The 12,080-nt window shown below is 32.5% G+C and overlaps 1 protein-coding gene across 1 annotated transcript in view; it reads right to left on the bottom strand.

Annotated features, from left to right (window-relative positions):
• Window positions 1–12,080, bottom strand: part of LOC126888383 (dynein regulatory complex subunit 2) — a 155,947-nt gene that overhangs the window by 117,990 nt on the left and 25,877 nt on the right. Inside the window, exon 3 of the mRNA XM_050656584.1 lies at window positions 7,705–8,012. Within this exon, the coding sequence (XP_050512541.1) occupies window positions 7,705–8,012 (308 nt within the window). The remainder of the gene's footprint in view (window positions 1–7,704; window positions 8,013–12,080) is intronic.

The following is a 12,080-nucleotide window of genomic DNA, read 5'->3' as shown; positions in this document are numbered from 1 at the left end:
AATTTTATAATTTTATTATCTAAGCCTATTTAAAATTTAAATTTACAGGACGTTACATATTCGTAAAGACATTGTAACGTCTGCTTATTTTTTGGAAAAAGAATTTCGTTTAAATTGACAGGTAAAGGACAATTTAGATCAATTAACTTTTCATACATTACTTTAATATTTTGTCTGTACAGTCCACACTCCAATATGAGGTGCTGTAGATCTCCCATTCCACCACAGGTGCAATACGGGTTATCACTAATACCTATGCTGTGTTTGTATGCTGGGGTTAGTGCGTGATTTGACCTCATTCTGTTTATTGTTTTTATAAATAGCCTATTTGATTCTTGTTTAAATCATCTCTCATTGGGAATTAGTGGCTGGCAATTTCTAAAATTTATTCCCGTTGTACTTTGGTTATATACACGTTGCCAATTTTGTTTGCAATGGTTTTTACTGATATTATCTATATCGGTTACTGGTAGAAGTATGTTGCTTATGTTTTGTTTGGTTAAAGCTGCAGATTTAGCTAATTTATCGACTTCTTCATTTCCTAATATTCCAGAATGTCCTTTCACCCAACAAATAATAATTGAACTGCCCGAAGAAGTAAAATCATAATATAGACTCTTAATTTCTATCTCAATGTGGTTTAGATTTTTTGTCGATTGGATAGAAGTGAGTTTGTCCACAATACTTCTACAATCGGTGAAAATTATATAATTGTCCATACCAACAGAGGCTATATATTTTAACGCAAGTAATAAAGCTGATAATTCGGCAGTATATATTGAAGCTTCGTTAGGCAATCGGCATGATTCTTTGTATTCAGAATTCCAGTGATATATTGCACATCCGGTTTTATTTTGAATTTTGGAGCCGTCAGTAAAAATATATTGAAACATAGGCCACCTGTCTTTAATTATTTTGTTGATAATATTGCCTGGAAGGTTTGAATCCATGTAGTTTGTTTGTATTACCTTGGAAAAGAGAGTTTCAGGAGGTTTAGTGTAAATTAAAGGTATTTTATTTTTGTACATTTGGTTTTCATTCATTATCAACTTCCTGTAGCTTTCAACGTATATGGGGGTTTTTTTAGTACACCAATATTTATGGCTTAAATCTAATATATTCAAGTTACGAATAGTCCTTAAGTAGCTGACGTTTTTTGAGATAGCTCTAACTACAAACTTATTTGTACAAAACTGTCTACGTAGAGTAAGTGGTGGTTCCTTAGCTTCAATCTCAATAATAGTAATAGGAGTAGATTTTAAGTAACCGAGACAGAGTCTCAAACATTTATTCCTTTGGATTTCAACTTTATTAAGATATCCTGTTGACGCAGACCCATATAAATGACAACTATAGTCGAAAATTGGTCGAATCATTGAGCGATAGAATAGCAATGCAATATTCGGGTCAGCTCCCCAACCGATTCTACAAAAAGCTCTAAGGATATTCATAGAATTTTCTGATTTCTTTATAATAGAATGAATTTGATCCTTCCATAACAGTTTACGATCCAAATACGTCCCAAGATATTTAACACAATTTTTTATCGGAAATTCTATTCTACCTAATTTGAAGGTGCCTTGAGGAATTTGGCGTTTTTTAGAGAAAAAACAAATTTCAGTCTTTGTGGTTGATATGGATAAGCCTAGAGAATGGTAATCATTTTTTACACAATCTAATGTAAATTCAAGTTGACGTCTACAAATGTCTAGGGAAGAATGGGAGGTGTACAACACAACATCATCTGCAAATTGTAAAATATTAGAGTAAAATATTGTGAAATATCGGTGAAAAAATATTGTGAAAAAAATACCGGTGAAAGTTGAATTAGTAATCCGATAGGAGCGACACCAGCGAAGCTCAGAGCGTATAAGCAACCGTTACGGCACAGTGGCGCCGTATACCTCAGATATGCTTTGGTGGGCTACAGTTTTTGTTTTTTTTTCGTCACCTGTTCGTTTTATTGATAAAGTACTCATGTAAAATAAAACAACATAGTGTAACCTACAAATTATGACCTATGCACATTTTACGTTCTTTGCGCCCCAAAGGCACAGTGGTGGCCAAAAATCAATTTTTGCATATTTTAGCCACCTACACGCATTTTATTGCATTATTGCTACCTTAATAGCACAATATCACCCTTAAGTGGTCGCTAAGCAGTGGCAGATCCAGGGAGGGGTGATGGGGGTTATCACCCTCTCTCAAACCAAGTGATATTATATTTAAAGATTATAAAAATATTCATTTATTTTCATATAAATACTTATATTATATTATTATTTTTATAAGAATGGCGTATTTTTTATGCTTTAGCGACAGTGGCGGATCCAGCATCGTTAAGAGGGGGTGCCAATTGGCTAAATTTCTATAAAAATAAATGAATATTTTTATATTCTTTAAATATAATATCACTTGGTTTGAGGGGGGGGGGTGATCGCCCCCATCATCCCTCCCTGGATTCGCCACTGCTTACCGACCACTTAAGGGTGAACATTGTGCTATTAAGGTAGCATTAATGCAATAAAATGCGTGTAGGTGGCGAAAATATGCAAAAATTGATTTTGAGCCACTGATGTGGCTTTGGGGCGCAAAGATTGTAAAATGTGCATAGATCATAATTTGTAGGTTACACTATGTTGTTTTATTTTACATAAGTACTTTATCAATAAAACTAACAGGTGACGAAAAAAAAACAAAAACTGGAGCCCGCCAAAGCATATCTGAAGGTTACGGCGCCACGGTGCCGTAATGGTTGCTTATACGAAAAAAATGAATAGGACCTAATTTTTAGAGTAAATAGTGGTCTTTAACCTTGTATAAGTTTTGTTTAAAAAGAATGCATAGGTAATGAGAAAATCGTAAAACATGCTCGCCAAGGGATATGTGTAGTTTCTGCAGTATATTTTCAAGGATAGGTTTCCGCAGAGATGTTGCAATAACCATATATATTTTTGAAAAACACTATTAATGAAGCATATGCCCATATGGATCAAAAAGCAAAAAAAACATTTTTTTTCAACCTCCCATTTTATTTATTTTTTTTGGCACAGGGGTTGCCCTAGGAAATCGCTTTTGGTGTCCATGCATGGGTAATAATAACGTGCACAAAATTATATATGAAGTATGGTAATAAAGGGCATTGTGTGTGAAGGATTCCAAGAAAATCACTTTCTTTATTATTTCTTCTTTTTTTTTGGGGTGGTTCCGGGAAAAAAATGGGGGTGCATTATACAAATTTGTAAATAGCACCAGTACATGGGTAATCGCTAAAAGTCTTTTTACTCTATCATAAACGGTTCAGATGGTATAAAAAGGGGTTTTTTAAAATGTAACACCCTGTAATTAAAAAAAAGGCAATTACCCTTAATAAAGTGAAACCTATACCAAAAAATCAGTCACTTATTTGTGAATAATTGCCGCAGGATTACTTCTTAATTTCCATTACATTTGGGGAAAAATAATTTTTTTTAAAACATATTTCTTAAAAACTTGTCAACTTTGGGGCCCCACCCCCACTAAACGGTGGGTGATAGACATATGCCGTTGGGAAATAAATCGTAGAAAATATAGTCCTCTTTATATTTCTATAAAAGAAATTTTTTCAAAAGGTACAGGAAGGGCTATGTTCCGCAAAAACCACAAATTACTCCATTTAAAGGAGTGAAAAGGGGGGTTCCGGGGCAAAATTTTTTAAGAAAAAGTTAGTCTAATAATAAGCACCCCTTGTTATATTAGAAAAAAAAAATAAAACCGGACTTGTGTCTATTTTGCAAGGTTCAACCTCTGTTTCCTACACTATTTCAAAAAGTCTTATTTTGCTTTTCTGAAAAAAAAGACGGATTTTGTAATCGCTTCCAGTTAATGCGTGCAAAGCAAACAAACTCGTACATAAAGATGGTATATTGTGTAAAATGCCATTTGTTATATGTTTTGTTAATTTGAGTCCTCTAACTCGGAAGCTAGGACAATTAATCTCTAGACAAATAATCCCGGACAAAAAAATACCCACAAATTATCCCGGACAAATAATCCCCACAAATATTTTTGGACAAAATATCCCCACAAAAAATCGTGGACAAAAATAATAATTATTCTCTAAATTTTTCCCGTAAATGCAATCGACACAAATGTTTTTCAGCCTCACTGCGTGAGAGTTATAGATAGCAATCGCCATGAAACCGCTTTTCGGTACAAAAGTAATGAATAGCAAATAAGATTAACCATAAAATGTAATTGAGAAAAACGAAGTGAAAGTTAAATTTACATAGTAAATTCTACAGCAAATTAATCACTTATAAACTTATTTAGAACTAATTTTATACCTTTTATTGATCTAATTGTAAAAGCTTTTGTAAAGTGAGTATTTATTTTCATTCAAAATATTGGAAATTTGGGGAAAAAAACGTTCGCATTTGTACCCCTATGATTCAAATTTTGCACTTGTTTTTCTTTGCCACTTAAGTACCTTACGAATTTTTTAAATTATTAAAGTAAAATAAAAGAAAAATTACTTAAAAATTAAACATTTTTATTTATGAAAACTTACTTGGTACATTTTGTGTTATTATTTTACTTATTTTGAATAATTTTTTAAGGGCTTGATTTGTAAAGATACTAAACAAATCATCAAAAATAATATCCAACACCTTACAGGCAAAGAGATTCAAATGAAGTTATACCTGTTAACCGCAAACTGTTTTTAAATATTTCGTAAGTAGTCAAACTAGATCCTGCGATATGTCGCCACCAGTAGTTTAATTCATTTATATCTCTTTCCCACTAAATTTTTAATACTATCTAGTATTATTTTGTGCACTTAACTCAGTTTACAATATTTTGTCACTTGTACCCCTTAGCATAATCTGGGTCCCTCAATTTCGATTACCAAATTTCGAATTCCAATTCCATGTCGAAAACTTCAAATTTTACATGACAACAGAGTGTCTGTTTTTTCAAACATTGTGGAAGATATGGGGAATGGGGAATTAGCTAAGGCTGTGAGAATCATGTTGTAATTATTCTCTTAAATCATTTGCTCACACTGTTTTGAATAACTATGTTTAAAACATTGCGTATTCGTGATGATAACTGCTGGTCGTGAAAACGATAATCTTGATTGTAATGCAAAAAAACCTGTTCCTTTTCCGCTGGCCTTGAAAATGATAATCTTGATTGTAATGCAAAAAAACCTGTTCCTGTTTGTAAATTTAACGTCAAAAATGTTTATTCGTTATCATTATCAATGTCGTTATAACTCTTGAAGAGTCTTTGCCGCGTTTACTCTTGCTTTCCATATTTGTCGTTCCTGTGCCACTATTCCCCATTGCTTTACTTCCATTTTCTCCAGATCTTCTCTTACTGCATGTTTCCACCTTTTTCTAGGCCGTCCTTTCTCCCATCTGGCCTCTCTCCGAGCAGCTATGAAAGTTTCGAAATTAGATAAAATTTCGGGAAAACTTTTAGGGAACTATTCGGCAGCAAATATTTCTTGGGGATTTTTTGTCCGGGATTTATTGTGGGAAGATTTTGGCCAAAAAAATTTGTGGGGATTATTTGTCCGGAATTTTTTGTGGGGATTTTTTGGCCGGGGATTATTTGTCCGGGGATTTTTTGTCATGGGATTTTTTGTCCAGGGATAATTTGTGGGGATGTTTTGTTCGGAAATATTTGTCCGGGGATTATTTGTCCGGGCAAATAATAGTTCGATGTCAGTTCGTGATCGCTTCGTATTATAATGGTACTCCATCCTCAAGACCATCCTAGGTTAGTCGGGGTAGTTACCCCCTATGATAGGGGTTGATGAAGTAAACACTTTTAGAGAATACTTATTTATTTACCAACTCTAAATACTACAGTAACTAGTTGGTGCGTTCGAAGTCCAGCTGTCTAATAATGTATCTGAATCACGAATGATAATTGATAAACTAATGAAATAAAATAATCCACAATGCTTTGCTGTAACTATAAATAAACTCGGAAAGTGTTGATGTTTTTAATGCTGACTTTAGCTTGACCGTAAATTAAGAATAATATTGAACCGCTGACGAAGCGTTATTGAAAAGTGGTGCACTTGTGTTAAGTAATCGGTGTCACCTCAATTATTTAAAAACAAACGTGATGTTTGTTTTGTAGGACATCTAAAATTAAACGAATATGTCTTGCTCTTATTTTGGATGATGATAATCCTGTACAGTATAGATTTCAGAATCAGCAAGGTTACTGTTGTTACCTCTCAATGCTTGTTTATATGTGTTAATGTTTACAAAACAATAGATATACTATCTTTAAATAATTCTTATATGAAGAAATATTGATATTGATTTATCCTGAAATTATCTAATATATAACTAATTTAATTTGACATACCATCACAATGACTTAAATTCCGTGTGAAGCTTTATTATATAATGTAGATATGTTTTCGAATTTCCAGTACCATGCCTCATAAAATTCCAGATCGCCACTTTGAGGATGATACACGTTTCCAATGTGTTAAAATATCTGAATCAGCTGTCCATATACTCTATTTATTAATATTATTATCATTAATATTAAAAAATACTCTATCAAAATATTTTCAAAGTTACCTCAACCATATTTTTTATTTACTGATCTCCTGATTTACCTTATTTATCTACTGACTTATATGTACAGTAAGAGCCACGCTACTAGACACATGGGTAGGCACTTAATTGTTATGCTTATGGGCTTATCCGGTCCGTTCTCAGATGTGACTTTCATCTCTGTCAAGTTATTGTCAAGAAACTATTCAAAATAATTGGTTTCCCGTACAAAAATACACTAATTAATAGCATTGTTACTCTGCTTTAAAATAACTTTATTCAAACACCAAGAATATTACCTATAATATTTTAAAACTTTTACAAGTAAAATTTTTTAACAAAATGACAACTATTAACGTCAATTTCAGCTGTTCTATTAATTGTCAAGTTTCGATGTTAAGAGCACACAGTAGCGATCAACAGGTAGCAACAAACGCGGTCCAAGATTGCGAACTTTCAAAAGTGAGGCAACAGTGCGTCGGTAATTCGACACTGACAGTGACGTTTATACTATCAAAAACAATAATTTTTATACACATAGGCGCGAAATGTTGCCACGTCAGTGACGTTCGAGTTCTTGTTATAAAAAAATCGATTTTTAGTAGTTTCAATGTGACACAAAATCTAGGCACGAGATAAAAAAAGTTTATTTGAAGAAAGTGTTTTTTTTTTGGTCTTTCTTCATGGCGGTACAGGCTCCCTTTTCAATATTTTATTTAGTTGTAGAGTAATTTCCACAAACTAACATATTATTTCTGAAATTGGGCTCTGTACCGAAATTATTTATTATATTACGAATATGTGTGACAAATATCTCGACAAAATATTCAAAATTAGAGCCGCAATCTTGGAACGCGTTTGTTGCTACCTGTTGATCGCTACTGTTCGCTCTTAATATTCTGTTTTATAGTCTGTGGCAAATAGATTTTGTCTGATGCCAACACACACACACACACACACACACACACACACACAATATTCTGTTTCTATACATTTTCTGACGGTCTAAACGTCACTAGACATAAAACTAAACATTGCAACAATTGTTGCAATGTTTATAAGTGGAATGGTTCAGGACTGTAATAGCTCAATTTTCCCATGTGTCTAGTAGCGTGGCGGTTATTGTATACTCATTTACCTTAGTTTATCATATTCTTTTTTACGATCCCGAATTTGAATATAATATTTACTTAAGAAGTCATCAGTTTCTTCTTCAATACCAGAATGAACTGTTTCCAAAATTCCTCGCAGTCTTTGAATAATTTGACTATTTTTGGTTTCCTCTTCTTCCAGTCTGCTGAAGTACTCAGCGCGAATATTGGCTTTTTGTTCCTTTTTAGCCATCTCCAACATAAACAATATTGTTTTCAAATAATTCTCGTCTTCGGTAAATATTTCGGAGAGTTCATTAACATCCGTTTCAGTTTCTATCTCGAGTTTGGTTATCTTAAAAAAAAGTGAATGACATTATTCATACCAGAATAGAAGAAAAGGTATAGGAAAAATGTGCCTTCATTGAAAAGCAGAAAGTCGGAAGTTGAAATAACTAAATTATTTGAAATTATAAAAACGATTCTTCAATAATATAAGAAAAACTAAAATTAACCTTTTTTTTAGATTTATGTACGAGATACTAGGATCGTTCGTAAAACAAGATTCCCTATGCCGATGAGAAAGAATGCAATATGCTGGGAGTAATCTGGCAACACTGCGTTACACATCAGCTGTCCCTCTCTCTTACCCTGCCAGTTTAGCCTCGCTGCGTTACTTATTGTCGGTCTAGTAGCCTTCGAAGATAAAGGTCTCATCTGCTGTTACTGCCAAGGCTTTGGAAAAAGGAAAAAGGTTCCCTATATCGCTGAGAAAGAGTGCGACGCGCTTGGAGAAATCCGGCAACACCACCTTACATTTCAACTTTCTCTCTCTCTTTCCCCACCATTTTCGACTTGCTGCATTACTCAGTTTCGGCCTAGGAGCTTTCGAAGAGGGAGGTTCCAGTCGCTGTTATCGCCAATGGGAAAGTTATGCTGTGATACGTTTTTTAAATGCAAAATGGATGTTACCTATTGACATTCATCGTCAGCTAATCGAAGTTTATGGCTAAAAGTGTAAATAAGTTCAACATGTCCGCAAATGGTGCAGAGAATTCAATGAAGGCCGAATGGAAATTCACGATGAATCTGAAGTATTTCCGCTTGTCTTGCACTAAATTCTGTACACCATTTGCGAACATGTTGAACAGATTTACACTTTTAGCCATAAACTTCGATTAGCTGACGATGAATGTCAGTAGGTAAAATCAATTTTGCATTTAAAAAACGTATCACAGCATTATTTTCGCCGCATTGGCGATAACAGCGACTGGGACCTCCATCTTCGAGAGCTCCTAGACCGACACTGAGCAATGCAGCAAGTCGAAAATAATGGAGTAAGAGAGAGGGGGAAAGTGTTGGGAGCTATCGAATAAAACTATCGAATAATTCGATAGTTACTGAAGTATTCAAATTATTCGATGGTTGAAAAATCATTCATGAATAAAATTTTTAGTATCACTTTTTTTTAATACGCATGCGTCTATTTTATATTACAATGTTTTTAGTAGAATAAATAGTTTTAGTAATGGACGAATGTTTATAGTCGAATGTTTTAAGTGAATAGTTTTAGTAATGGACGAATGTTTTTAAATAGTCGAATGTTTTATGTGAATACTTTTAGTAAACCCAGATGAATGAATTTTATTAGTTAAAAACCTGTTACAGAGGTACCTAGATGAAAGAGATACCGAGGGAATTAAAAAAAAATAAAGGAATTAATTTTAATTTAATATTGATTTAATAAAGTTTATAAAGTAGAAAATAAATAAATTTGTTGTTTTTAGGTAAAATATTTAAAATGCCTTTATACCTATTAAATAATCTAAAAAAACTTTTCTATGATTACAATTTCGAAATTTACATCTAATCTAATAAAAGAATTGAATACTTGGTTGTATGCGCAGTCTAAAAAATAAATAAAGCTTGACTTTCATAAGTGTTTTTGGTCTTTAAGGGCCGGTATTTCAATAGCTACTTAAGCTTTTGCTTAGCTAAGCCTGTGTCAAAAGTTAAGGAGAAGCTTAAGCTGGGTGCCGTATTTCCATCATTTCCTTAACTAAACTGATGCTCAACTGTAAAGTTAATTGGTTTGGTACCTCTGAATACGTCAAAATGCCAGAACTAACTTTTCTGAGGTAAAAACCACTACTGTTGACATTTAATTTTATCTTGTCATCATGTTAATTTTGTGTGCATGGTACATGTGTTGTTAGTTTATTGTCGATATTTTCTCTGGTTATATTTTTATTATTATTTTGCATAAGCAATAGATCCGTCTTTGTAATTTTGTTTATTGCATTTCCTAAATGTCAAATTGGAATATAAGTTTATTTTTGTAAAATAAATATACCTACACTATAATTATAAACTTCAATTAGTACAGACGTTTGAAAGTAGCTCAGTGTTATATTTCAATTTTAGTTTTGTATAAACTGCCTTTTGAACTTAAAGTGTGATATTAGTGTAAAATATAGTATAAAGTGAAAATAAGAATCAAAAATTACAAGCGGCTGTAAGTAAAAAATTTTGAAAATTAAATTATTTTAAAACTGACAACATATAATATTTAACAACTGTCAAATAAAAATATTTGGCTAGAGATAGGAGTAAACATTTTGGAACTGTAGAGGTGGGCGTTACTCCTTACGGTATAATAATAAAATAATAGCTGATAAAACTAAAATGGAAGTCAATATTCCGCCAGAACCACCTGACAGGGGAAAAAATTCTAAGATGTCAACAAATGAAAATGATAAGGTCATAAAAAATCTGTACACAAATAATGATAACGGACCTGTTTACGTATATATCGAAAATAAAAATGGTAATTTTGGAAAATTGCACCGAATCTGGACAGCCAGAATAATATTAAAGACAGTGCCGGAGGTACGAAATAATATTACATTAATAACAGTAATTGGTAGGAATAAAGTAAAAGTCGAACTTAATTCTTTTGAAAGTGCAAATAAATTAATAATTTCCGAAAAGTTAGCAGCAAAGGAGTATAATGTTTACTTACCAACATTCCTTATACAAAAAAGGGGAGTAATTAAGTTAGTTGATAAAGACCTGGATGAGAAAGAATTAATTAATATAATTCAACCTAGATATGGATATAAATTTGAGGTAGTTAATGTAAAAAGAATTAACAGAAGAGTTAAGAATTCAGATGGAAATATAGAGTATATCCCTACATCTACCATAATAGTATCTTTTAAGGGTCAAACGATACCTCAGCAGATAATTATAGAATAAATGATATATGAAGTCGAAGCATATATCCCCAGATTAGTTCAGTGTTTAAAATGTTTGAGATTTGGACACGTAAGTTCCCAGTGTAGAGGAAAAGATAGATGCAAATATTGTAGTGAAGAACATGAAAGTAATAATTGTACCGACAAAAAAGATATAAAATGTGCACTTTGTAGCGGTAATCATATGGCAACAGATATGACGGCACGTTGTCCAGAAAGGGAAAAGCAAAAAGATATTAAAAATATAATGAACTCAGAAAAACTATCTTACTATGAAGCCAACGTCAAATACAAAAAAACTTTTCTACAGTGGTTAAAAGCCATCCAGCAACTACCTCGAGTTATTATACAATAGCAAAACGGAAGAGGACTGGAAGTATTAGTTCAAATACGAAAGACGCGGCAACAATGGAGCAACATAAACAAATATTACGTAATCCCAATGTACAGCCACAACCGGTTTTTTCAAACTACCATAATATACCTGATTATCACAATAATAGTGATAATTTACAAATGGACAGTAAAAATGTTTGTGAAAATATATTAGATTTTATAAAAACTAAATTATATCAATTAAGTTATACTATGGACATAGAAACATTAGCAGCTTTAAAAAAATAATATAGAGAAAGTAATTAATAACACTAATGGCTAATATTAATATGTTGCAATGGAACGGTAGGTCTGTTTTAGCAAACAAAGGTACTTTAGAAAGGTATCTTTTTGATAAAAATATTTCTATTTGTTTTTTATCGGAAACTTGGTTTAAAAGAAATATGAATATTCATTTTTCAGGATATAATATATATATAGAGAAGACAGACATGATGGATATGGAGGAGTGGCCTTGCTGCTTAAAAGCGGTTTGGCTGTTTCTCCAACTCCATTATATCATAAAATAAATAATGTAATGACTATTAGCATAGCTGTCCGATTACCTTCAGGAAAAACAATAAACTTATACTCAATATATGTTAAACCTGGATTAAGTATTTCACAGAATGATTGGAAAAAATTTTTTGGTAGTTTGAAAAAACCATTTTTGGTAGGTGGTGATTTTAATTGTCATAACGTTGCTTGGGGTTGTAGTACTACGGATCGTTTGGGGAAAAATTTATTAGAGGCCATTGATGAATGCAATTTAGTATATTTAAATAATGGTA

The sequence above is a fragment of the Diabrotica virgifera genome, chromosome 7 (genome assembly GCF_917563875.1).
Source record: "Diabrotica virgifera virgifera chromosome 7, PGI_DIABVI_V3a".
NCBI lineage: Eukaryota > Metazoa > Arthropoda > Insecta > Coleoptera > Chrysomelidae > Diabrotica > Diabrotica virgifera.
Note: the sequence above shows the minus strand (reverse complement) of the source record. Positions and strands in the feature narration are given on the sequence as shown.